Source organism: Takifugu flavidus, chromosome 21 (assembly GCF_003711565.1).
Source record: "Takifugu flavidus isolate HTHZ2018 chromosome 21, ASM371156v2, whole genome shotgun sequence".
Taxonomy (NCBI): domain Eukaryota; kingdom Metazoa; phylum Chordata; class Actinopteri; order Tetraodontiformes; family Tetraodontidae; genus Takifugu; species Takifugu flavidus.
The window spans coordinates 8,094,309-8,121,242 of NC_079540.1; the positions used below are offsets into that span (position 1 = coordinate 8,094,309).

The window sequence follows — 26,934 nt, forward strand, 5'->3', positions numbered from 1 at the left end:
GTATACATGTTGATTATACGAGGGGGTTAAAATAGACCTGCTCGTTATTGTCTGTTAATATACAGTATATTTCTAAATAAATACATACAATTAGGGCTACATAGAGGAGGATTTTCTGATTTATATTTAATAGCCTTTCCCCTACACTGTTGGTTGTATATCCTAAACCTGCAAAAAAATGAGGCAGAATAAAATCCAGGTTAACCCATAATAATCATAGAGTGAAATATCTGCAACATGACAGCAAACATCTGATGTGACCCAATATGGAGTTCATGATTTAAGAGATTGAAGTAGATGCAACACGCTGGAGTCACATGGTCAGTCTTTAATAACGAAAAAGGCTGCAAAACTGCCCGTGCTGCATAAACAGGTTGTATAGACCAAAGCGCCGGCTCTTCCTGGACTGAGCTGCTCAGTAATGCTGTGAAATTCCATCTCGTTTAAAACCCGTTGACATTTGAGTAGTTATCAGTTCATAGCATCAAAGTCCACCTCAGAGGACATTTCCAATAATGGCGCCAGAAACTCTCAGTCAACAGTTTCCTTTCAGGAGTGCAGTGCTGAAAAAGTGTAGAAAACGCAAAGGTCCTTAGCAGAGATCCATAAAATAAGTGAGAGGTTACGTAGGACTTTGATTCACGTGCATTTAAATTAACAGCAGTTGGTGGAGGACCTCCAAAAAACGGTGACAGAAGTCGTGCAGCTGGGACCAGAGGTCAGATCGCCTGCCTCTCCTGCTGCTCTGTCCTGAGGGAGCGCACTTCTCGCGGTCCAGATGCGGACAAGAGGCTGTTGTCCACGCCGTTGAGGCTTTTACGGCATACGGGACAAGTATCGTGCTGTGGATGAGAAAAATCCTATTAATGTCCAAGCGGAAAAAGTCTGAACTCTTGGGAAAAGCCCCAGCCCCGTGATCAATGTCAATCACACGGCAGAAGAATAGCGGGGAAATGTAAGAGGTGGAGGAGAATATTTATTTTATGAAATAAAATTCAAAAGGAGCAATTAATGGAGAAAGTGGCAGGTCAGGAATTGCAACTAAGAGTGGCTCCACCACTGAGAGCATCCACTTCCTGCTCTTACCAGCTCCAGCCAAGGCACTATACAGCCACTGTGGAAGTAATGGAGGCAGGGCAGCTTCCTGACAAACTCTCCTGATGAGTACTCTTCACAGCAGACCGGACACCCCAGTCTGCACTCTGGGGGGAGGGAAAAAAGTGAAACTTGCAGAATATCCTTTGGAAGAAACATCTTTGACCCAGTATGGTGCAGGGACACATTCTGTCTGAATAATGGCGATATAGGCTGTGTCTCCTACACTCCTTCCCTACTCCCTACCCACTATACAGGGGGTCGCCTTGGCTACACTACTCACTGATAAGCTGATAAGCTGACATCTGTTACAATAATTGCACTATTTACATCTGTTATTTGCACTATTTACATCCGGTTACTTGCACTGCTTTCCATACTTTGCACATTTTTACCATATTTTATCATTATTGTATAGTTAAAACATTCACATAGTTAAAAACTGCATAAATAATCTCTATTAATTCCCATAGGAAATTCAGCACCATAGTTACAGCCTGTATATATATTTATCTTGGTTGCAAAGACTTTTATATACCCTGTACATATCTGAACTCTGTAAATACAAACATATAGATTGATATCATAAACATATATCATTGTGTGTATATATTGTATACACCTCATTACAGTTTTATTCGCTACTTAAGCACTTCTGGTTAGATGCTAACTGCATTTCGTTGCCTTGTACTTGTGACATGTGTAATGACAATAAAGTTGAATCTAATCTAATCTAAAATCCTGCTGTCAGAGAGTAAACCAGGGCGCTTTCATGGCGTCACCACGTCAGATCAGATCGACATCAGCGCCACTCGGGTCATTTTAGCTTTTTCCGCTGATTAATAAAGACAAAACGCTGACTGGGCATTTGTTTGTTGATGTGCTATCATGCCCTTAATGTTATCAATTAATAATTGCTGCCATGTCGAGCTTCTCATGTGCAGCCGCAAAGGATGATGGGATACATTGCGTGGTTGGCAAGCATGGGATGTACATTACTTTTCAAAATGCATTATGGGATGTGCGGAGTGCACTATATAGGGTGCAGCGATCCTTTTCTAAACTCACAGTCTTCTTTTTGGGGTGAAGGGGTCATTTTGGACCCAGCAATAGTCTTCCACTTCTTTCTGGGCTGATTTATTTTTGGAACTATGAAATCAATTCCGCCCATCAGCCTGACAGTTGTCCCCTTCAGCTGATTGTTCAATTGCCATGCCGAGTTCATCGGAGCCCTTCATGCATAATTTAGCACTGATTGGTTGCACGGATATGTTTTGAGAGCGAGAATGAGGCTAATCGTGTTCAGCATCTCAAGTTTCTTCCCATTAAAGCAAACCTGATATTGAATGTACGGCCCAAAATAGGGTTCTTGACGCAAATAAATGTTTGATATTGCAGATTTATCAAATAGATGTCACTATTTAGTAATAAGGCTATTTGTGGTCAACTGTCTAGCTTAGCAACCGTGTGCCACTCCAAGCATCCTTCATTCCGGCCAAACCTTCCTCGTATTACCTGTTTGTTCTTGAGAGATGCAAACAGTTGGCAGGAGGGAGATCATCTCCTTCTCTGCAGGGGGTGGACCTGTGTTCTCCAACTGCTCTAACAACTGGAGAAACCCAGAGTGAAGACGTACAGATGAAGGAGGCGTAAGGGGGAAGTAAAGTAAGATTAAAAATTGGAAACTGTCGCTGACCTCTGTGACGACAGCGTCCAGACTTCCCTGGCTCCACACATAATCTCCATACTGCAGCATGCTGGACCTGACAGGCAAACAGACAATCAGGGTTTACTGCAGGGGATAAAGGGTAAATGAAAAATCAAGAGAAATGAGCGTTTACAATGTAGCCGGTGCTCCGCCGGGGCTTCCATCGTTGGAGAAGAGGTCGGCCAAGAACTGTTGTACCATCCTTTAAAGAGATTCATATCAAACTCAAAATATACACATGGTTTTTTTACTAAAACCTGCTTCTCATGTAGTTTTTTGCTTCTTTCTGTATCGCTGTAACAGTAGAGTTGACCCCATAGTTACGCACTCACCTGCTGACCCGCGTAGTTTTAGTTCTGCATCTTCAGCATAACAAATAATCTGCATGAATGTGTGTTATTTTCCTCTTTCTGACCTTCCCCCTACTTCTCCTCCTCCTTTGCCCAGCAGCCATCAGCAGGAGGGTCTATAAGCCTGGTCTTGCTCAAGGCTTCTATCTGTTAAAAGCTTTCCTTTCCTACTGACACAGAGGTCAGGCTCTGGGTTTCTGTAAAGCTCCTACAGACAATCCAGACTGCAACAATCACTATATAAATAAATCATATTGAATTGAAGTCAGCTGACGCCTGCAGCTCCCTCCTGTAATGACGGTGACATGCAGGTCAGATGTTGCCATGTCCACACACCCTTCCACTGCAGGCCTCTGCTCAGGCCTGGACGAGGTCTCACGTTCAGGTGAGGACAGCGCCTCCCCGGACTCTGCAGCACCTGCCGACGCAGGAGAAGGACGGGGACCTGCAGATTCTGGCTGGTTTTCATTCGAGTCCAATTCCGAAGAGGCGGGCGGACGTGAGAGCAGCGAGTGTTCCACGAACAGCATCTGCCACAACTTGGAAGAGAACCACAAACCAACCAAGAGAGAAGCAATAACTTGAAAAACCCTAAAGGAAGAAACTTTTAACAGATAAATCTGAGCGTCTAACCTCATACAAAGTGTCCAATTCTTCACTGGCCTGAGACGAGGAACTGGAATGTTAGATTTAAAGTTGATTAAACGTTGTCTAATTTTTGAAAGCATGTTGAAAAGTCATGTGCAGGAGTTGCTGTATTCATGGAGAGCAAAGGTTATCAGTTAGAGCTGGAGTTGTAGCCTACCTGGTGTCCTCGGTCACCTCTTCAATGAAGCCAGACTCACATCTTGGACACACTAAATCCTTTAAGCACCAAAACAGTTAGACCCTGTTAAAACTGTTTTTGGATTTTCTATGCAAAGCATCACGTGTGGAGAAAAGTAACAGTTTTTAAAAGTGCTTCCTTTCTTTTAAAGAGTTTAAACCGAATTTAAAGTGCAGGAAATGAAAGTCGCCACAGTTCACAGACGGGGACGTTATGTTTCTGCAGATTATCAGCCGTCAGTGCTGAAGGTCTGTGCTTCACCCCAACAACTGCGCCCTCGAAGCGCCCACGAGGGAGCTGAAACGCTGCTGGTTCATGTGCAAAAACTACTCGAGATGATTCCATCAGGTGGCTTCGCACCACTTTGGACTGCGGGAGGAAACAGCAGAATCCCCTCAAAGAGAATGCGATGCCCAGATATAAGGGAGACATTATTTTAATTTCCCTTCTGTCCGTTTGTCAAATATTACAAAACAGTTGAGGAAGCCATGTGACCTCCCCCCTGCCGATGCCTGGGCCGCGCTGACCCCCCAGCAAAGCCCGTTACGTCCAGGCTGCCGACAGTGGCGCTTCTAAATATGGCAACGTGAATCATTTTACACCCACTCCTGTCTCATGGAAGAACCTGGTGTGTGCACAACACAGCCACGAAACAACACCTGACAGCCAGTGATGTCTGTCATTAGGCCCGTCGTTGTCATAAAATAAGGGATTTAATAGGAAAAACAACTGCGTTAAGTTCGGCGGGGGTGAGAAATGCGCACTAAAAGTCCCGATCCGTGCGCCCGTCGCACAGGTGAGAAGCCAGAACGCACCGACACCGCCCAAAGTGACTTACCGGGAGTTTGGGGGTTGTTTCTCCTTTACAACAGTAGCAGAAGAACCTGTGTTGTGGCGTCTCGGCCGCCTCCGCCATCTTCACGGTGAAGCGCAGCGCAGCGCAGCGCGCGCCTGACGTCGGTGCGCCAGCCCATAAACGGCGCAACGCTCCGGCTCACACAATTAAAGACAGACAAATGTTATTTTTAAACGGAGCCGGGTTAAGGAGCCTGTATCGGAAGTGTCAGAGGATTAAAGCGTTGTTTGTGTTGGCGCAGTTCGGTTCCGATGTTTTTGGAGGCACAATCTGACTTTAAGCGTCTGTATAACAAGTTAATGATTCCGATGTAAAGTCCGAATCATGTGTTTCCTAAATATCCAGGTCTTATTTTATGACAAAATAGGAGCTGCATGATACGACTAAGCATGATGATATATTTTTTATTAAAATCATAGTGGCGTGTAATCATAAAAAACTCAACACCAAAAGTACAGTGGCACATTAATTTTTAACCAACACAACATACACAATCTTGACAATATGAGAGGTTTGGCAATAAGGTAAATGGGCATTCCCAGTCGCAACATTTAACAAAACAATATATTAGTCAAGTTAAGCCAAATGAAGAAGCTGGACCACAAAGGTGACGTTTAAATTGCAACATCTTAGCATTCAGCTCCACCTTTTGAGGACACCTCATCACAATGCATGAAAAAAAAAGAGGAAACATTTCACTTAGCACATTTCCCCCCCCCTCCGATACAAACAGTGGCTGAAGTCAGCAAATCCCGGCGCATCGGTGCAAACCTTTATACAGCTTCCCGTTTTTGTTTTCCCACCTCACACCATACTTGTGTTTAGCCATTAAGTGTTGACGTCCTACTTGTCTCATGCACATGCCCTGAAGGTTCTTTGATCCTGGCCTAATTACTGTAGATACTCCCAACTTCCCTCCCCAGCCAACTGAATTCACCTGTGGGGGGAACAAACACCAAACAGCCTCATTTAAGATGAACAGGCCCCTCTTTTCCTTCCGCTTCTCAGCCTCCGACCCCTCGCCCGCCTCCCATTCTATCGAGGTGCATTGAAAGATCCCTGGGCGGCGTTGGCGGCGACGTTGACGGCTGCCTGGCGGACGGCCTGGTTGGACATGACCCCGGTGGCGAACTCGGCCTGAGCCTTCTGGAAGCTGGCGTCAGTTTGCCTGTACAGGCTGTGGATCTGAAGAGAAGGCGAGCAGAATTCTTTGTTTGATTCTCCAGCAGACCTCAGTTCACAAGGTATTAGATTATTACGCCTGTGGCAGGCGCCTGTGACGCGTTGTAGGACACATAACCGGGACAATTTTTCCATTAAAATAATTCCGTTCTCACCTTCTTCAGCATGACGACCCCCATGGCAGCCTGAGCGGTGAAGAAGATGGCGTTAATCATCATGATGGCACCGACTGCGACGCTGCGTTTCATGGCAGCCAGGCTCACGATCCACCCGCTGGGATGGAGGGATAAAAAATATGAACAGAAAAAACGCAACAATCTAATTTGAACCCCTACTGAATGAAATATAGACAAAGGTGGTTACCACCAGTGCCTCTTAGATAGAAGACCAAGAGCAAAAAATAGTGCTCGTACCTGAACCCCCATCCGGGGATACCAATGGTCATGACGACGCAGACGATCACTTGGGCGAAGAAAATAAAGAAGAACAGAAAGAAATTGAAGGAGCTGTCACTCCTGGAAGAAAAAAGACAGAAAAAAATGTCAGAAAGCTTTGGAGAATGCCTCCCTGCGTGTGCCAGGTCATTGTAGTCAAGATGACAGGTCAAACCTGAAGGCTTTATACACGGGACGGTACCAACAGAGAAAGGAGCAGGGGGTAAAGAGGATGGCCCAGAGGATGGCCAGGCCCAGGCCAACACCGCTACCAGAGGGGTCCGCACAGAACATGGCCAGGGAGGAGAGCACGTTGAAAAGCAGCGTGGCGGCACAGACTGAACAGAGCAGGAGGGGGGGAAAAGGAGATTTTACTACAGCAGCAGCAGCACGGCCGTCTTTGCTGCTTCATTACACACACGCACACCACAACTCGCTCTGCCATACAAATAAGGACTTGGCTGATGTAACGTGCCGCTATTTATTGCTTCTCTGCCTCCTGCTGGGGGTAAAGTTGGTCTCATGCTTGGCTTTATGAGGAATAAAAATGGTTTGGTTTCATCGCCCGTTACAGCTTGGTAACCCAACTGGATATGAAATATCTTTTCATTACTCTGCGTTCTCCAACATGACATTAGAACATTTAAAAAAAAGGCTTTAAGCCTTTTGGACATCGACGTCGTTTTTCATTTTTGCCGCCTTAACAGAATTTGGCCCAGCTGGATGTAAGATAATTATAGACATATAGCAGGAGTCTTTGGTTGACATGGTAAATACATTTACTAAAAGTCACTAAAGCATTTAATGGTGCATCCTTGAAAAACAATAGGCGTACACAAGGTATAAAGTCATAGGCCTCCACCAATACCTTCTTGGATTTGATTAACATGTCAGAACGTGAATAATGTCGTTCATAAGTGTCATCTATTGCTGACCACTAGCTGGAGCGCCCCCTACTGTCAGCAAAGCGCCGTTGCCACCAGCTCAATCACCAGCACCTGATTCTGGACTCCACTGCTGGCCTGATTTAATCACCCCAACATGCTACAGCGGTGAGGATTCACCCCATCGGTATACGGTAACATTCACTGGGACTCACACATCCAAAAGTAGTACATGATGGTGACGGTGCGCTGGAACTGCTGAGTGATCTCCACATTGATGTCCTGGTAGAAGCAGGGGCCCACAGGACAGAACGCCGGAAGTGGAGGCCAGTTATTCTGACGGGCTTAAGAACAGAAAGCAGGACGGGATTCATTCGTTTATACTTTGCCTTGTTTTAACCAGCCACACATCTTTATCGTGCTATTTCTCATACTGTGTGAAGTCAGTATTAAAGCAAGTAATGAGGCTTGAACATCTACAGCCTAAAGCCTCTCGAGTCCATCTGCACACTCTTACAGGCTCCAGGTCCCAGGCTGTGTGATTCCAGCTCCCTCTCCCTCCTCTCCAGTTCCCGGGCCTTCTTCTCAAGCTCTTCCTGTTTCTTCAAGAGCTCCGCCGTGGTCGCGTTCACCGCCGTCTGTCGGAGACGCACATTAAACGACGCGGCAGAGGACGGATGCCGTTTCATTCCCGTCTTAAACTGAACATTCAGCATCAAGAGAATGTCTCGAGGAAGACGACCGAGGCAGAGGACGCGTACCTGAGAGTTATACGAGCCGTAGTTACGGGGCTCGGTGGGCGTCGTCTTGTTGGGCGGGGTCTGCGAAGGCGCCGGTGGGGCAGAAGGGGAGGTGGATTCGTACGGTGGTGGAGGCTGGAACGTGATGAACAGGACAAATCAGCACACATCACACGGCGACTCAGCAACACACAACTGTGGCGAAACTGGAATTGAGCAATAGCAGAAGGTCGGCGGCGGAGCCGGTACCAGACGACCTCGGGTTGCACTCAAAACATCCTGGTTGAGATTTTCTGGCCGCGGTGTTGAAATATCAGCTGACAGGATGTGGACTCAGAAAAGGGAACTGTGGCGTTGCAGTCCGCTGCTGTGTTTACATCTGTCGCGGAAGGTTTCTGTTGTGTTCGACGTCTGGAACAACAGTCGCTAGCTTAACAGGCATCTCTGGGCTAAGATCTGACGGTCATGTGACCAACAGGACCAGGGAGCGGTCCCAGATCTTTCCACAGAAAACATGAAAGAGGAGCGGAAAGCAAGGAAACGCCATTAAAGCTCGCTCGCTCAGGCTGTAGGGGACTGGACTGGGAGGGGTTTGCACTGCCCAAGTGCCCTTGGACAAGGCAGCAACCCCCCCCAACATGCTCAGAGCCCCTGCTGAGCGCCACCTGGCTCCCCTACAGGAATGCACGTGCTCATATATTCCCCATGTGTAACAAGTCATTTCCCCAGAGCTAATAAACGGTCCTTCTCACCGCAGTAGTACTTTCAAACGGATTGTACAAGTCCAGAGTGGCGTATCCGGTGTTGCTGCTGTGTTGAGTCACTGCAGGGTCCTAGCAGAGAAAGAGAACCTGGATGAGCACGAGCAAACGCAACGCCACCAAAAGCCCAAAGCTTCATTGATGCAGTCGTTGATATTAAGAGCTACAAGTGGGCGGAGATGAAAGGTTCCGCTGCCAGGCCCGGACCAAAGCCACGAACGTCACATGAGCAACAGCACGCCGGTAATTAGACAGGGCCGACACCACCGACGATTGGGACGGAACACTGGCGCATGACCGCCGCTCTCGCTTACCTGGAAAGGGTTCTGTTCGTCCATCGTCTCGGGGAAGCCGGAGTATTTTGACATCGGAGGAGGCTCGTTCCGGGGCCAGATGGCTAATGTCGGCTAGCCGCCGCTTGCTCGTTGAGAGGGAAAATGAAAACTGGTGTCGTTCCAGCAGAAACTGACGCTGCGTTTGATGCAGCCTCGGAATCGAAAGAGGCGGGGTGGTGTTTGTTTTCTACGCGGTTATCTCGGAGTTCGCCCTCCCTAGGATCATCTCTCTGCGCCTCCCGACGCGGCTGCAGACGGTTTTCGGTCGCCGACAGGTCGATGCGCGCCCTCCCCGCTGCGGTGGCCTCCTCGGGCCCGGCTGTCAGCACCTAGATGCGGATATTTTGGCGGAACTGCAAGATGGGTCCGTTCGTTGCTCGTGCAGGAAACACAAGAATGAAGCCGGAAGTGGACGGCCAGATTCTGTCACGTGACCGACGAGCGCCTGATTTTTTTAAAAAATCAATAATAATAATAATAATAATAATAATAATGTGATTTAATAATAATGATACAGGGGGTAGTTTACTATTATTGTAATAAATCCTAGCTCTGCCCACATTGTGAGTACCTCTCTATTTTGGATCAATAACTTAATCAATGATTATGTTGTGTTGTGACAATTTGGAGCTGTTGATATTGTGGATGGTAAAAATGTATTTAAAAAAATACTGCACTGATCTCGAAACAAAACAAAACGACTTCGTTCGACCACGTGCATTTCCATATTCCTCCAGCAGATGTCAGCATTGAGTTTCAAAGGAGTATTTTGCGCCTATAGCTAAGAAAAACATATAATCCATTTTCTGTTAGTGTAAAGGTTTTACGAGCTTTAAAACAATTTAACCTTTTTTTAAAAAAAGTAATATTGCATTTCTATGACTAGTTGTCTTAACATTTTATGAGCATTAGTGGTTATTAACAGATGGGCAGTTCAAAACTTTAAGTCAAACAATTAAACTATCTAATTACCTGTGGATCCCCTATTAAGTTTTGCCAATTTAACCAAAATCGCACTGCTCAATGGAAACAATACATATGCTTTATAAGAGGTTTGGTCTCTTAATACAAATACAATCATTAAAATTGGAGCTCTTCCCCTTCTCTTCCAGAACAAAGAGCATCCTAACATTGGATTAGTCATTCAAATCCCATAAATTATCCAGAGGTTTGCAGTAAGAACACTCCAATCTAAGTCTTGCCTTTAACACAGAAAGAATTGCTCTTCCAATCTGTGTGCTTTGCATCCAATATAAATATTACCAAAGAAAATCCCCAAAACCTTGAAACCAGAATTCAAGCAGATTTTTTTTTTAAAATGCATTAAAGCTAAAAAAGAAAAAGATGGAGATGAAGTGGGAAAGGCTGAGCTATTAAAACTGGAACAGCTGTGTTTGACTGATGAAAACGCCATGCTGATGCCAACCCACTGCTGTGAGCGTGAGCGCCCCTGTGAAAGTCAAAGAGTTCTCCTTTAACACGCACGAGCACGTGTGAGCGGCGTTTTCTGCTTGAGACCAGTTGCAGGTTTTATGTGTTGGTGCCGGTGATTAGCCGTGACGCCTCATTTCCTCCATTTGGTGATTGTCCAAGTTCCCCCGACTCCAAACAAACGATTTGATGCCCCGTTTCGAAAACTGCAGCGTTTCTCCCTCCAGTCAAGGGAGTCGGCGTTCCATGCACGTGGGAAGTGATCCGGCTAACAAGTTAGCATTTGTCAGGTCATCTACCACGCTCCTCATGTCTTGTGTGTGTGTGTGGTGTGTGTGTGTGTGTGTGTGTGTGTGTGTGTGTCAGACTATTTCATGTTTATTCCAACTGTCACGTGCCTGATGGATGAATAGACGGACACACAGTGTTCGTACCAGTTGATCCTTCCTCAGATTTTATTTCACTTCCTTCTTTATTTGATACTTCGGGCCATCGTTGCAGTTTTACCAACTTCTTCCTGTATTTTAAAGGAATATTTCCAAAAATGAGACATGTGTTGATGAAGCATCACATCTGGACTTTCTACTGAGAGAACAGAGACTCCTCGATGCTGCTGCGGAGGTGAACCGAGACAGCAGAACCCCCGGAGCAGATGTGAGCTCACTGCTGTCAGATTCCTGGATTATTCCACAGGACCTTGTACTTCTATCTTTGCGAGGACTTTTAACGACACATGTCCCGGCTCCCTATACCCGAACCATAACCAGCACAACTAAATGGCCCGAACCTTAAATCCAATCCTGACCTAAACACAACTCAACCCTCAACTTCAAAACCAACTCTTCACCCAAACACACAAACATTCCTGGAGTGAAGTTGTGGGGACCGGCCAAAATGTTCTCACTTCCCAAAAATGTCCTCGCTTTGCGAGTAGCGTGCATAATTCGGTACTCAATATGTAGCAAGAACAAACACACACACGCGCGCACACACACACACACACACACACACATACATTTCCCCTTCATGCTGGAGGACACCCAGACCTCCCCCTGCTCGCTCCACGCTGTGAGTATAAACTGGGAAACGCTTCACACGGATGTTTGGTGCACGCTGTCTGGAAACCTGGAGAAACGATCGCATCTCAGATGAATCGTAACAGGAAGTGCTCAGGAGGCAAGAAGAAACGGCTTCACAGAGAGGGGAAGAATCCCTCCTGAAACACTTTGTACCTGGGGCAAAGCCAGAGTTCCGGGGGGGGGGGGGGGGGGGGGATTTTGGTGCACACTCAAATTGAGCTGGAAAATGGGTTTAACATTTCCCAAGGCTATGAAACATTTTCTGTCTCTCATTTTTCTTTCCACGCCCTTTTGGAAGCTCATCTCTGCCAAATGTCCTTCAAACCTGATTTAGAGCATATGAACGGCAAGCAGCAGAACTCAGGATGAGGTACTGCATTACCGGCCCGAAGGCAGAGGGGGAATGGGTGTGGAATCATCAGGAGAGCTGGAATTGAGTCAGGGTTAGGCAAGGGTCTGACAAATCACCACCGAAAAGCACTCCTATAAAACCTTTTATTAACATTTGGAATGCAGACGTACTGCAATGCAGCTTTTAGAAGTATTTACAGGGTGTTGGAGGAGTTCAGCTTGCTGTTGGCGACCCTACATGCGCCCATGTACTGCAGATTAAAGCATTTTCTATCTCAGTACACTCTTTAAAATCAAGGCCACGCTGAGAGAACGAGAGAGAACAAACTCATTTGTATAAAAGTCAACTGGGCTTTTAAAAAAAAGAGGGAAAAAAAGGTTCTGTGGGACCATCTTCATTCCTTTTGATAAACTCTAGTGCAGACGACGTCCCCAGCAGTCATCGTCTGAAATGGAAAAACAGGAGAAAAACCTCTCTATTATCTAGAATCTCTGAATTTAGTCACCAGCAAGAAGAGCGAGTGTATTTTAAGATGCTAAAGGACTCCCCATCAAACAGCTTACTGTAGCTTGATGCTAGCTAATCAAGTTAGCGCTGAATGAAACCAGTTTTTAAATGGAGTCAATCACAGCCCAGACAGATAAAGGTTTGTTTTTCTGTGCATTTACAACATAGAGAGGCGCTTTAGGACCCAATATTTCCTCTAAAATCTCTTGCAAAAGCATCTTTTTCATGGATCCTCATGCAGGCACAGAGCGCTCATAGTCAGGGTGTGTGGCCCTGGCCAGTGCGAATATAGAGATGAACACAGATAAGGCGCCGTCATCATATCCTGCCCTGTAAAGAGTAATTACCAGGATCAGCTCCCCGTCATTGGTCAGCTCTCTGGTCCATCCTGTTTTGGGTCCGTCTCCTTTCTGCAAAGTCTGCTCACAGCTGATCTTACTGTCTGTTTCCCACCTGGGAAAACTCTGCCGAGTTTAATGGCAAAAAGAACGACAAGTGCATGAATATGATTCGGGATCATGTCCTGCTACGAATGAATAACCGACCCAAGTGGACCAGAAACGCACCGTACACGCACGTCCGTCCACCGTGGTCTCGCTGAAGGACTGGCCGACAGTGAAGGAGATGTTGGTGGTGCGCACGCTCGTGGAGGTCTTGATGGACAGCTCCTCTCCCTGCTGGCTGATTTCCACTACAGGGCTGGAGGCTGCCGCCACTGCCATTTTCCTGAAGAACACGTTGACCCCTGACCCCACACAAACAGAGCTCTCATTGGGGCTGCATCGAAAACTGTGTTGCGTAACCTTTGACCTTTGTGCCAAAAAGGCAACGGGTATTGAATTCTCGGCTTGCAGGAACCATTTTAGCCAGCACAGGAATTTCTTTTCTCTTCCACCAGCTCGTGGTGCCGCTGGGGTCCGACTGGCTGCGCAGCTGTTTTGAGTTACTTTGTGCAACTCTTTGTGGTCCTCGGGATTTTTGTAGTCTAACTGGCTTCCAGTGAGGTCTGTCTCCGCTCAGACCATATTTGCTCATGGAGCAGTATGAATGTCACACACACACACACACACACGCACACACACACCTAGATTAGGTCAGTGGGGCCCAGGGAAATGAGGGAAAATCAGCCTCAGAGCTGGCTGCCTGCGGGGGCCCATGTCAAGGCTTAGTTCCGTTTACACTGGCTCTAATTACAACCGCATGAGGAAGGCTTGCTTCAGATGAGTCTAATCTAACATTCCTCCACAGGCTATTTGTCTTCAGATTTTTAATGGATGCCTCTAGCCGACCCTGTCCTGACCCTTCCCTCTTTTTCCTCCGTAGTCTGTAAACCCAGTAAAAAAAACATTTTGTTCCCTTCGTGATGTTTGACAAATGCAGTTTTGTACTGCAATTGAAAACAATGACACGTATTTCTTTCTTTTAAGGATAATTTTACATGAAAATCACCTAAATAACAATTTAAATGTGTCTTTTTTTTGCAGCAGTTTTCTACAAATTCGGATAAATTAAATATCCCGTTACTCACCCAGCGCTTTCAGAAGTTCCTCAAAGTTTTCCGAGGACTTCATTGTCCATTTTCCAGAGAAATCTGCAGTTTTCCTCTCCATGGCAACGCACACCCTGTGAGATTTTACGGATGATGAGCTACACTGGCTTCTCCGTCCGTCTGTCCTCTCTGTTAGCAGGTCTGCCCCTGTCTCCTCTGTCTGCATCTGCGTCTCCTTTGATTGGCTGACACCTCGCCCGCGTCCAACGTTGATCCACCCAACACAGACACTGGTGGCAGAGTGGGACTTTCCCCCTGATTCCCAATTCACCCTCCACCTCAAATTCAGAGGAGCTGAAAGAGCTTTGATGCTGACTGGCTCAGGCTGGGTTTTACGTCCGAAGGTGGCCCACATGTATTTTATTTGAAAATGACTAAAACAGCTTAAAGGACAAGGACAAGGACAAGGACCTGGACTATTTGATTGGCCTTCCTGTCATTGAGTTGTAGTTGTTGTAGCTTGTAATTGTGTTATATTAATTATGTTAAATGTAAAACAATAGCATACACTTTATCTTTTAATGACAAATGACACAGAGAAGAAGGTGGGATTTTGGATCAGCTGGAATTCGACCACATCCAACTAATACAGACTTTATCAGGGACTTAATTTCTATCTTCAGTCTAGATCTTATTAAGGGTTTTCCAGGAGACAATAAACTTCTTATCCTTAAAAGGGCTTAAAGGTCCTCTCTCATTTCATGCATTATTCAGGCTGTGAAGATTTGAATAAGATACCTCAGAACAGAAGATCATTTCCAGTGTATTCATCCAACAAAAGAAGGCACAATCTTATCTGCTGTCAGCATTCCTCCCCAAGGCAGTAGACTGCTACTGTTCACTCTAGGGTTACAGTAATGTTGGAATTAATCAAAGAAAACAATATAAAGAGCTCTTTAATCCAAAGACATGCAATCATTCACCACTGACTGGCTTCAGATGATAGTAATAACAACAGGATGGCTGTGGAATGAAGAAGAGAATGGCCATGATGACAGGTAAGCCCGGGCACGACTGTCCCTGCAGAAATCGATATCACAAGGTTGGTTTTTAGGTCCCCGGAACTGTTTGTCTCCACGTGTTCCCACACGGACGCTAATCAAGCGCACACCGGCAGCGACATGTCGCGGCACCTTCGCTTCATCGCCCGAACGGTGATGGTTCAACAAAGCAACGTTGATGCGGCGTACAAGACTTTAACTAGGTAACATTTTTATACGTTAACAAAACGCACAGAAATACTTGCTGCTACATCACTAAATAATAAGGGGACCTAAAATTACACAACGTCTTCCGTTCAATGTCACCGAACTGCGGCTGCGCGTTGGAACCACCGACAAGTTTAACGTATTTTTGACGAGGTTAAAATGACATAGATGGACACAACCTTTCGGTTAAATCATTTAAAGTGTCTGAATACAAGCAGCGTAAACAACAATTACAAGTGCAGTCGAGGCGCTTGAGTTTGGTGTTACGTCAACAACATAGACACATTAATATTAGACTGTAAAGTAACGAAACAGACACTACGTTTGTGTGTTTAGTCTTAAAACGTGTCATCATGAAAATTATGTATATACATATTCATTATCACATATTATCCATTTTTAATTTTTAAGCACACTGCATCCAGTAATGTTGATCCCATGCTGCTGCTGTCAAACTCTGTTTTAAAAAGCAATCCGTGTCTTAATGCAAAAACCTCCTTTCTACATACTCAGGCTGCTGACCCAGGATGGCATCATTGAAACGGTGAAACGCAAGCGTTACTTCGAGAAGCCTTGCAGGGAACGGCGGAGGAGGAGCTATGAGAACTGCAAGCGCATCTACAACACAGAAATGGCCCGAAAGGTGGCCTTTATCTCCAGGACGAACCGACAGGATCCCTGGCTTGGTTGCTAGGGAAATCCAATGTGATAAACTGTTATCAGTGGACTGTTTCAGCCTGGACTGGGAAAAGCAGATCATCAACGATGCAGTGTCATTGTAACAACTAGTGGACTATGAGGACGTTGACATGAACATTCTCTTGTCCCACATGTCCTTTATATGTGCTGTAGTTGTGGTTACGATCTGTTTTCCTAATCTCTCCAAGACTGTCGTGACGTGGATGCTTCTTCCAACTTCATTTAATTGTGAATGCAGGATTAAAAAGTGAAAATGAATAATGTGTCATGACGTCTGTCAGTATGAGAGAAGAAAATAGGATATATCAATGCATTCATTCAAATCCTACACTGGTAAATTCAGGTAAATGTTTAAATATAGATCATTTCTTTGATCATTTTATTTGACACCTCAATAATAACGTCTTACTTGCTTTAAACGGTAAGTTGATTAGAGCCTACAGTCACTAGTTCATTTAACTTGAGGTTTTCAAAGTTTTCTTAGTCATTTTTCACTGCATAGCTCACAAGAGTATGCAGAGTAGCCTATATACCTCGTTATTAATACTAGATTTCATTACAATCTTGTATTAAATTGCAGCTTCTAGTAAAATCAAGTTGGGGATTTGATTTATGAAGTTCTGAGATGCACGTTTTTGCAGGTGACACTGCTGCCATGACCATGTCAGTGTGAACGTGGGTGTACAATAAATTAACCTACAGCATTTGACTCGCGCAGCAGCCTCCTCCACATGGTTCAGCATCTAGTCCTTTTATATCGTTTCATCAGATAAATGGCATAGATCAATCTAGATTTTACTCTTTTTCTTTAATGATCTTCATTACTGCCTTACTGAAAGGCTAGAAGGATAAGTCACCCAACAATATTACAACGGTCATCTTGTTTCATTCTTTCCATAAACCAATTACAGATAATTGTTTGAATGTGGTAGAGGCGTAAAATAGGGTGATGTGCTCAAACCTTTAAATGAAATACTGTCATCATTAATCACTGACTGCACTGGGGGTCGGCAATCCGCGGCTCTTTAGCGCCGCCCTAGTGGCTCCCTGGAGCTTTTTCAAAAATATTAAAATGGAAAAAGATGGTGCGAATATATTTTTTGTTTTAATATAATTTCTGCAGGAGGAAAAACATGACAGACATTCTTAAAGTTTTTCAATGCTGTAAAAATGTGTACAATAAATATATAATTTCAACATCTCATTATAATGGAAGTTAAACTTAAAGCACCATCGTACAACAGAGTAGTCACGTGTTGCGTCATTCTCTCCAGGATGCGCTGCAGGGAAAATAAACATTTAATCATGAATGCTCGTTATGAATTTGAATCATTTTGAAAGTAGTCTAATGTAGCTAATATAGACACTTATAGCATGTGTTGCCTTCATAATAAGGCTTATATAAGGCTTTTGTTTGTTTGTTTGGTTGGTTTTTTTTGGTCCAATATGGCTCTTTCAACATTTTGGGTTGGCGACCCCTGGTCTTGAATCTCTACTCTAATTTCCTCCATCCAGGTGCGTAGCGCTGTTGTCCTCCGCGCCACCAGGTGGCGCCACACTGACGCCGCGTACGCGGAAGTGTTTTTAATTCATCAGCCAGCAGCGAGTAAACAGAGGTATCGGGTACAGTGGTGTCCAGGTTGACACAAGGCGCCGAGTTTTAATCTGTAATCTCAAATGACAATAAACATTAATTTTGATGCCAAATGCTAGTATTAGGTGTTCGGAACAGACCGAATATCTCTCCGTTTTCCGATTGTCACAAAAAGCAGCACTTTTAGTAAAGTAGATGTCAGTGCTATATTGGGCTAGCATGCTAAGCTAGGGGCTAGCAACGGTTAACTTTAGCTGCTTTTTGGAATGATAGCGCGCAGTGCGAGCTCCTCCGGACATGGCAGAAGGAGCAGGAGCCATTTCTGGCGACTCTCTGGAGTCTTCTTTAGAAAAGCGCTTTCAAAATGTCACAAACACGATGGATTCAATTCAAGGACTGTCAACGTGGTGCGTCGATAACAAGAAGTACCACAGCCTAATTGTGCGCCACTGGATCAAGTGTTTGAAGAAATGTAAGTAGCTTGGCGTTATTGTCGGCGTCCAACATTAGCTGTTGAACGTAAACACGCCTTTATTGCGAGTGTCTGCGACCTAACAAGCGTGTCTGCCCATGCTGCCTTATTTTGGGTGTTTCCGAAGTTTGTGCCAAGCTTTGGTTTATAACCGAGAGGAGACAGCTGCAGTATTCTTAATGTGATCAAATGTCCAGCAGTTTAGATAATCTGCAACTTTCTGGTTGTGTTTTACTCTTTATTTACCCTCTGGTAAGTTCTGGTAAAGCAGCCACACACACACACACGTTCAAATGTGTCTTACTTTATCATTGCTGCAGCTTTCTTTACCTTTCTTTTAGTTTCAAATAAGAAGTGTTGCTCTTTTGACACGTTCACTGGCTCTTTTAGCGTCTCATTATGGTCTGTTTTCATGCAACTGTCGATTTGTGGCCTTAAGCTTTTCCCTTGTGTCCTTGTGAGCAGCTCATTGCGACTGTTCAATCACTATATTTACTATATTTACTGTATTTACACTGCTTCTTCCAGCAGGTTTCGCCCCCATCGTCCTTCTCTGCCTGCTTCACTATATATTTTTATATTTATTGTTTGTGTGGTTGTTGCATTTACGTGGTCTGATTGTGCATCGAAGGTTTCCATAGAGATTAGAAGATTATTGGATATTATTGTGGTAGTTTTGTAAGTTTAACTAAAATAATGTTGCTGTGATGTCTTTTTTTTTGGGGGGGGGGGTCAAAATGGTTGTGGTTGGTGTTTTAGAGATGAGAGTGTTCAATAAAATAAGATTTTAGGGTTGGAACTAAGTGGGGAGAGCTTTACAATAAACACATTAATCAAGATGATAATTAAAGGAAGAAAAAAGGAACATTAATCACATTTTACTGGGTTCTTCTTTGATCCAGACTTTTGGGACATTTTCACTTATATTCTTGTTTTCGAGCAGACCCTCATAAGCCCTTATCTGACCTTTGACCCCGGGTCAATATAACGGCGTCTTCTCTGCCCTTTGACCTCAGACAGACACTTTAAATAGTCTCTTATTTGTGACTTTGAACTTCTTAATTGTGGAAGTAAAACTATTGAACGAACACTTTTAAATGAATAAGATTTATTTGATGGCAACAAAATAGTGTTGATTTTAAAGAGATTTCTGCTACGATAAGATACTTAAATCTGTCATTTTAATCTGATCTAATTGTTTGTTGGTTTCAGCTCTCAATATGATGTAGGGAAGAAATATTGAATCAGTTTTAATAGTTGTATCTTCCTCCACTGGTCGCTACCTTTTATCTTCACGCTTTTATAGGCAGGTTATAAACAGCAACTATTGTCCTGTCAGTCATATTTTATGTGATAAACTGTTTAATTGTCATATATATTTTAAGCACAGCAAATCTTTTAACCTGTATGAAACCCATTGTCAGTAATAATCATTATTAATATACAGTATATATAGTTGGAGTAACAAGAAGATTAAAATTCAGTCTCTCTTTTCTCTTCTAGCTGTTTCGTCCCACCGGCTCAACCTTTTTTACGTGGCCAATGATGTCATACAGAACTGTAAAAGAAAGAACGCCATCGTTTACCGCACGGCGTTCGCCGAGGTCCTGCGTGACGCCTGCATGCTGGTCAAGTGAGTAATATATGTGATATTTTGGTTTCTTTTCAGCGTCATGAATAAATAACGAGGGTGCAATCAGGAGAACAAATCAATAACGTCTCTGCTCGCCGGTGTTGTTCTCGCTTCTCCTCCAGCCTGGACGGTGATCGTAAGGTGATAAAATCGGTGGGGAGGATTCTGTCCATCTGGGAGGAAAGAGGCGTGTATTCAGGGTCCCTCATTACTGAGCTCAAAAGTACTTTAACCAAAGCAGAGTCTCCCCCTGAGACACCTGTGGAGCAAAAAAGTGAGTGTGCTTGGTGTCGCAGCACGTTTCTGGTGCTTGTATTCTGCTGGATGATTCTCTTTCCTGCACTTTGATTCATTATTACTGTGGTTTGATTGTCTTGCAGCTCCCGTGGAGTCTAAAGCGGATCTACGGTCCACAATTGTGGCCGAGTTTGTGGTGAGCATTAAATGAAGCGTTCAAGATGAAGCAGACCTGCTTCAAAGAAGTTTTTCAGCATACAGAGAAACTTCTAATTACTTGTAGCCGTCAAGTAGTAAAATATGGTTTTGTTGCGCTGCATCAGTCACTGTGTGTGTTATGGGTGCTCTAATCAGCATTAGCGCAGCTTATTGAGGGGATTTATTGTGTTATTTATTTGTTATTTTTCCTCTAAGCCGTATTTAAGCACATATGTGGCATTAAAACTGGGAAAGGAGACGGTGGACAGCGGCTCGATCGCTTACCGTCTTTAAATTATTCAAACTCTAAATGCTGGCAGCAGAAATGTCCACCAGGACTGTGGCCGTAGGGCAGACGGCCAGTGTGGCGCCCTGTGGGTGAGCGGTGGGCTGATGTCGGCGTTGTGGTGGCCATGTTTGTTGTTAACACCAAACAGGTGCAACAGGCCTTTTATTGCAGCACCTCTCAGGTGTGAACTACATAATTAGTAACGATTGTAATAATTCATTGTATCATTAATAAAGCAATGTCTTTGCATCAGCCCCAGACACTGGTGGACAAGCTGTCCAGATACAAGAAGTCTGTGGAGGAGGTTGACCTGAGAGAGAAGCAGCTCGCCGCCATGAGGATCGACATCTGCAACGCCGAGAACCTCAAGAAGCTGAAAGGTGCCCGTTTATTACCGTGCAGCCCGCCGTTGCCGGTCTGGCAGCAGCGCCGTTAAAAGGCCGCGTGTCGTCGTTACAGATAAGGCTGGAGGGAAGAAGTTTTCAAAGGACTTTGAGGAAGGAAGCGCACAACTGCAAGAGTTCATCAAGCTCCTCAACGGCCACTGTAAAACAGGCCCTCCGCTCATGCAGATCCTCGGCAACGCCGACATCTTCTATGAAACGCAGTACAAGGAGGTCAAAATTGTTGCTAATGTGAGTAACAGAATGATCTGTTGTCAGAGGGTTGTTAATTAAAGATGAATTACCTACAGTAATGAGTCCTAGAGGGATAAACTGGCCCCTATTACAGCGTTTCACTATCAGATTGACCTAATAGACCAGGGAACTCTCCTGGGAACGCCAAGCATTAGTGGAAATGCAGGTAGCTCTTTCTCTCAGTATCAACGTCACAGGGACGGTGCTGTGACCCACGACCACTGCAGCCACTGTCAGAGTCTGAAGAACTCAGCTACCGATCTGGAGACGTTTGTGTAGAATGTTCCCTCCCCAGAAAACAGAAGTGGATGCAGAGGCAGTGCAGGGGACTCCTGGAGGGCAGGTTGAGTGTGAAGAATCTACAGTTGGGGTTTGCTCTGCTCTGGTTTGTGTCCTCCAGGCCTACCAGGCCTTCGCCAACCGGGTGTCCCACCTGAAGCGGAAGCTGGACGCCCTGAAGGCCACCTTACCGGACCTGGACGATTCGCCCATCCCCTCGCCCTCTGCAGACGCGCCCTCTCCGACAGGCTCCGAATCCCCGTTTCACGACATGGACCTGGGCCACCCCGATCTGGACGTTTCTGCTATGGACGAGGAGGCGGAGCCGCCGGCCCCGAGCCCGCTCTCCTCCCCGGGAGGGTCCCCCAAGCACGCGGCAGCATTCGACAACGATGACAACCGCATGGTGGAAGACATGGATCTGTCTGAGGAGGAAGCAGATGGCGGAGTTATAGGTGAGCTGTGGCTATTCAACTATATTTGGAATTGTGCACCTCAGTTACGCAATAACAGGGGTTAGTAGAAGTCAGTAAACTTCTCTAATTAAGTCCAGGCCGCTCATTACACCTGCTGTTTGTTCCAGCACACAATCATTGTTTTTCTTGCGTTCTTAATTAGAAGTTTCACAGAGGCATGAGTCACTTTCTAATTAATTTTCTGACATTACAGAATGAATGGAAAACTCAATCTGAATCAAATTTGAATATCCCGACACCTTTTCCCTTGAACAGTATTGGCAGCCCGTTTAATTGAAATGATGTTTTCGCTTCTAAATGAACACAGTTGGAAACGGCTCCGTCTGTGCCGTTGTTCCGCCAGCCGCTAGCACTCGGACGCTCTCGCCGATTTCTCTCTCCGCACTTTATTCCACCTTAGAGCAACAGATTGAATGCCCCCCGAAGCCAGAGGCGTCGGCTCCTTTTCCCGCCACGACGGAGCCGTCGGTGGCGGCGGAACGGCCCGTCGGCCCCTTCGCGGCCCCGGTGTCAGATGCCGCGGCAGCTGTGGACGGCATTGATCTGGCTAAAATCGGCTCCATCCTCAACAGTCTGAGCTCGGTCATGAAGAACGCAGGCGAGTCTCGGCCCGGGGACGTTCAACTGGGTCCAAATGTTTGGGCGAGATCTCAAAATGTTGCTTTTTTTAGACGTGGCGGCGGAGAGCCCCCCTGTGACGGTCCCAGCTGAATCCTCGGTGAAGGCCGCCCCCGCTGCCTCCGGAGCTCCGCAGGACGCCACTTCACTGGTGAACCTTCTTTCCAAGGTTGACGTGAGTCCAGTAGATCTCCTCAGCGCTCTGTCGAAAGTCCAGAAGCAGAGCAGCTTTGATGGTGAGAATCTGAGTCCTGATTCTGTGATGAAAGGATCAAAGCTGCCTTCTCAAGCATTCTTCTTTGGTTCCACCCAGGCATCGACTCTCTCCTGACCGACCCGGCTGCAAATGCCTGCATAGACTCTTTTGCTCCAGACCAGGCTCCTCCCACTCCCGTATCCACGTCGGCGTCACTAGTGCCCCCCCAGAGCCAGCCTCCCGCCTGTGCTACGCCTGTGCCTTCCGATTCCCAAGCTCCCGCTCAGACCTACAACCCGGCCTCTGCGCTCATCCAGGCTCTTCATAACGACATGGACCTGTCAGCCGAGCACGAGCCCTCCTTCATCTCCCAGAGTTTAGAGTCAAAGATCCACAACTTCTTGCAGGGGAACTCGGCCTTCAATGCCTTTGACCTGCGTTTTCCGGGGCAGCCGGGGGAAAACCTCAGCCCGGTGACGGGGGCGGACGCCCAGGTTGGAACGCCAGTGCGCGACGAAGGCGGAGGCACGCCGACGCAAGACGAGATGATGGACAAGGGTGCGGCGGCTCCTGCGGCTACCACTGCTTATCAGAAGCCCAGCAGCTACTCGCGGTCAGCCGTGGGTCAGAACGGGCAGCTTTACCGGCACCAGACGTACGCTAACCACGACGTGTCCGAGCGGGGAGTTACTGTCGGCCATTACCCTCCCGTTTCTGCTCAGACAGGAAGACCTGGAGAAATGGCCCCCGGCAGCGACGCCAGCGCGCAGCCAGTGGAGCCCGTTCAGATGGTAAATGAGAGTGGCTGGTATAATAATAGTTACCCAGAGGGGAGCTCTCAGCTGCTCAGGGGCTTCAGTGCACCACCCTTGAGAGGGGCTCAAGAGAACAAGGCAGCAGGACTTTATCCCTACCAAGCAGAGCAAAGTCAGCAGCCCAAAAACATGGCCTCCCAGCAGGGCCTCAATGCTGCCTCGGCTTTCTTTACAAAGAGTCTCCCCCCTGTCCCAGTTATCCCTCCCCCGCCTCGGGTCTTTGAAAACCCTCTGCCTGGAACAAGCGGCGCACTAATACCCCAGGAGCCCCCGCTGCACGCCGGCACGGACGAGATGATGGGCGACAGGGTCGGCAGCGTGATCAGCGGCATGGTGGTCCACGACCATCAGCACAAGTCCGTCTTTCACCCCGACAATTCCATCTACGACAACGAAAGGGCGCCCCCTCCTCGCCCCGAGGACCAGCACTACCCGGAGGCCCCCGAGCATTACCACAATGAGCCCCACCCCCACAACGACCACTTCTTTCAAGAGGAGCCCTACCTCCACCCCGATGAGCCATATCACAGACACCCCGGGCCAGGCCCTCCGCCACATCGCTACCCTCGGGTCCGAGGGCATCTCACGCCCCCTCTCTCCCCCGCCGAAGACCCCTACTTCTCCCATGACTACCAGCGGCACGGCCCTCCTCCCCCTCCACGCTTCGCCCTGAGGAGGCCGCCGCCTCATCCTGAAATGCGCCACCCCGGACTCCGCCCCCCACACCGGCCTCCTCATCCGCCGCCCCACCATTTCCCAAGAGGGCCGCCACGTCCGCCGTTCCCCCCTTTCCGTGGCCCCGAACCAAGGCTGCGAGGCAAACGCCCGGGTCCACTCGGAAGGGGGAGCCCGGGTCCGATGTTTGCTCCAAAGCGGCCCTTTCCGCCCCCACGGTACTGACTGGACAGTTGAGCTGCAGTTGCCATTGAGGGAAAGCTCATCGTCGACGCCCACACCCTGCCCGCCATGACAGCGAAGCAAGCATCAAGACGCAGGGTCGGTAGAAGAAGAGCGGCCGCCAGAAGACCCGCGTGGACGGGGAGGAGGAACAGACGTTCCCCACCGATGGGCAGGACGCTGGGCGCTCTGAAGCAGCTGCTGGGCTGGAGCCAAGACAGAAGATTAAAGAAAATAAGAGGTGGATATATAATTCACTTTTTGTGTTATTAGCCAAGTATCATTGAGGATTTGATAAGGATGAGAGCGTGTGCATGAGGTGCATGTGCGTGTAGCCACCTGTCAGCCAGCTTGGCTAAGACGAAGCTACTCTGCCCTCCCTTAGCGTCTCCGCGGTAACCATAGTGACGCGATACGACCATTTAAATTCTACGAGTCTATGAAAACAGCCCATCGTGTTTGTTATTCAATTTCTGTTTCTTAAACGTGATATAGTTGCATAGTCGGGGATAATGTTTGTTGGCTGTTGCCGTTCTGAATGTAAGCCATGTTTCCTTTGAATGTCCCTCCGCCCATCGTTTTACGTCTCATTAATTTCCTCGGGGCGGCGCCGCTCGGATCCGTTCCAAGAGGGACGTGCGAAGGACGCAGAGATGTGTGAGAGTGATCTCTTTCAGCCTTCCACGCCACCACAGAAGAAGTGCGTTTTTGTCAAGGGGATGAAGATGCTCGACTCCGCTTTCCTTTTATTTGTACTGACTAATAAAAATCTCTGTTTGAAACCTCGTGTGGGTTTTTATTTCCTCTGATTCCTGCATCATGAATTGACCCCGGATTAATCCATCGCCACGTCTTTACCGAGTCGCCGTTACAGACGTCTCACTTGCTGTTGCCGTGCAACGATATTTCAGACTCTGAAGTGAGTTCACAGGCAAAAGAAGGCAAACGGGGGGAAAAATGCTGGAATAAAAGGATGGAAATGAGGAATATTGATGGCAAAAACAACGTCAAAGCTAATCAGCACGACAGATACGACAAATTAGGTGACGGGACGGAACTTTAGCAGGTCCGGGCGGTCCGAAAGGTCCTGTGATCGTTCGTCTTCAGCTGGAATTTTAAATCAAATCTTTTGTTATTGACTTTTCCTGAAAAAAGTGCTGATTTTACGTTTCTTTGGCTACTAGAACGTTTGTCTGTGTTCAGGGTTTCATTTAAAGGCCAAAACGAGAGGACTGAGGCAGGAACTGGTCACTCCGACCTCCTCAATTACTTCATTTTCACAATCGGTGGAAGAATTTCAGCCTTAGAGCGTCTTTTATGTTCCATATTTACAGAGCTGAACACTTGACCTTGACCTCGACCTCAGTGGGACTCCTAAACTAAGGACTGTCCTCAGGACAGACATGCACTGTCATGCTAATCTGATTACTGCCTTCAAATGAATCTGGAGTTGTTGCCACGGTGACGCATTCTTTCACCCAATCGGGAATTTTCTGCGGTTTTAAACTCTATGTGGGTGTATTTGTGACTGATTAGCTTGAGCTTATTTGTGTTTCAGTGCCCTTGAAGGTCAAAGAGAGGTTTTTAAGCAAATATTGAAACGCCGAATGTTTTAGGAGAGAAAGTTCAGGTTGAATGCTGCAGCCCGTCGGGACACTCGTCACGTTCCCTCTGGACACAGAGGAGATGATGCGTCCCTGGGCCCCCACCGTCCTCCCACATTTGAACCAGTGTCCTGTCTTCCTCCTCAGGGTTCCAGGGGTTTGACCTGATGCAGGAGCTCTTGGACGGGAGGGGGCGGAGGCGCCAGCCTCTCACCTGTGAGGCGACTCCTCGGGGGGCAGGTGCGGCCTGCAGCAGCCGAGTTTCCCTCCAGTTTCTAGTGCACGTGGAGAAAATAAAGATGCTGGAATTCTCTCTCGGTGTTTGTGTCTCGGGAGAATATGAAGGTTGGAGAGGGAGTGTGCGTGCGTGTGCGTGCGTGCGTGTGTGTGAGTGAGAGAGAGAGAGAGCGAGTACTGCAGGGATTATTAGGCTATTATGTGATTTGAATCACAAGATTACATTTTAGTTTAAAGCTATGAGAAATTAAAGCATGAGAAATATTGCGTAACTCTATAGATATAAATATAGATATCATCTATATGGGGGGGGGGGGTCTGCATGCGGTCACCAGATGTCGTCGTTGGCTACTGAAATATAAAACACCACAATAAAATGAGAGACGGTGCGTTGCATGTCCCTGGATCCCACATTGCTGGTTTGGATCCAGTAGATCCAGTAGATCCAGTGGCGTTTTGAGGGCACGTTGGGTTTAGTCTCCTGGGGCAGATGGTGGTCTGGACATAGAGACATAAAGGAATTATCCGTGGGTTGATCTCTGCCCCGCGTAACGGGACACACGCGCTTGAACGTGGACGCGCAGGTCCGAGTCGTGACTGCACTCGGCGGCCTGCTGCCTGTCATCGCAGGGTGCGTGTGCACGCGTGTGCGCGCGTCTGTCTCGGAATTTGCCAACGCTGTGGTTGGAAATGGTTCATTTTGGTGTCGCGGTGGTGCGTGCGTGCGCGAGGACTTGGGCGGACTGCTCAGCACC

The 26,934-nt window shown here is 46.9% G+C and overlaps 5 protein-coding genes across 7 annotated transcripts; 2 read left to right on the forward strand and 3 right to left on the reverse strand.

Moving 5' to 3' along the window:
• Positions 1-308: 308 nt before the first annotated feature.
• Positions 309-4,979, reverse strand: rnf115b (ring finger protein 115b). Its single transcript, XM_057021738.1, has 9 exons — positions 4,818-4,979; positions 3,959-4,017; positions 3,787-3,829; positions 3,490-3,692; positions 2,937-3,005; positions 2,792-2,858; positions 2,611-2,704; positions 1,087-1,202; positions 309-842 (listed from the first exon to the last, which is right to left on the reverse strand). The coding sequence occupies exons 1-9, from the start codon at positions 4,893-4,895 to the stop codon at positions 720-722; spliced, it is 852 nt and encodes a 283-aa protein (XP_056877718.1). The 5' UTR covers positions 4,896-4,979; the 3' UTR covers positions 309-719.
• Positions 4,980-5,219: 240 nt separating this feature from the next.
• Positions 5,220-9,569, reverse strand: scamp3 (secretory carrier membrane protein 3). Its single transcript, XM_057021737.1, has 9 exons — positions 9,151-9,569; positions 8,828-8,908; positions 8,097-8,210; positions 7,853-7,973; positions 7,551-7,679; positions 6,627-6,789; positions 6,431-6,532; positions 6,173-6,290; positions 5,220-6,020 (listed from the first exon to the last, which is right to left on the reverse strand). The coding sequence occupies exons 1-9, from the start codon at positions 9,202-9,204 to the stop codon at positions 5,871-5,873; spliced, it is 1,032 nt and encodes a 343-aa protein (XP_056877717.1). The 5' UTR covers positions 9,205-9,569; the 3' UTR covers positions 5,220-5,870.
• A 2,593-nt stretch (positions 9,570-12,162) lies between these two features.
• Positions 12,163-14,421, reverse strand: crabp2b (cellular retinoic acid binding protein 2, b). Its single transcript, XM_057021739.1, has 4 exons — positions 14,069-14,421; positions 13,107-13,285; positions 12,888-13,004; positions 12,163-12,478 (listed from the first exon to the last, which is right to left on the reverse strand). The coding sequence occupies exons 1-4, from the start codon at positions 14,253-14,255 to the stop codon at positions 12,428-12,430; spliced, it is 534 nt and encodes a 177-aa protein (XP_056877719.1). The 5' UTR covers positions 14,256-14,421; the 3' UTR covers positions 12,163-12,427.
• Positions 14,422-15,138: 717 nt separating this feature from the next.
• mrps21 (mitochondrial ribosomal protein S21) lies at positions 15,139-16,257 on the forward strand. The gene is made up of 2 exons (XM_057021740.1): positions 15,139-15,293; positions 15,811-16,257. The coding sequence occupies exons 1-2, from the start codon at positions 15,211-15,213 to the stop codon at positions 15,989-15,991; spliced, it is 264 nt and encodes an 87-aa protein (XP_056877720.1). The 5' UTR covers positions 15,139-15,210; the 3' UTR covers positions 15,992-16,257.
• A 1,329-nt stretch (positions 16,258-17,586) lies between these two features.
• rprd2a (regulation of nuclear pre-mRNA domain containing 2a) lies at positions 17,587-26,255 on the forward strand. 3 transcript variants are annotated; one of them, XR_008947964.1, is made up of 11 exons: positions 17,587-18,062; positions 19,566-19,695; positions 19,818-19,969; positions 20,076-20,128; positions 20,673-20,799; positions 20,879-21,054; positions 21,458-21,791; positions 22,213-22,410; positions 22,484-22,666; positions 22,744-24,579; positions 26,090-26,255. XR_008947964.1 is itself a non-coding variant. In XM_057020658.1 (10 exons), exons 1-10 carry the CDS (start codon positions 17,888-17,890, stop codon positions 24,339-24,341), a joined length of 3,126 nt encoding a protein of 1,041 aa, XP_056876638.1. In that variant the 5' UTR covers positions 17,587-17,887; the 3' UTR covers positions 24,342-25,120. The 3 variants fall into 3 exon arrangements, 1 of the variants encoding a protein (XP_056876638.1); XM_057020658.1 differs by lacking the exon at positions 26,090-26,255 and having other exon boundaries at positions 22,744-25,120; XR_008947965.1 differs by lacking the exons at positions 17,587-18,062; positions 19,566-19,695; positions 19,818-19,969; positions 20,076-20,128 and adding an exon at positions 20,189-20,600.
• The last annotated feature ends 679 nt before the right edge of the window (positions 26,256-26,934 follow it).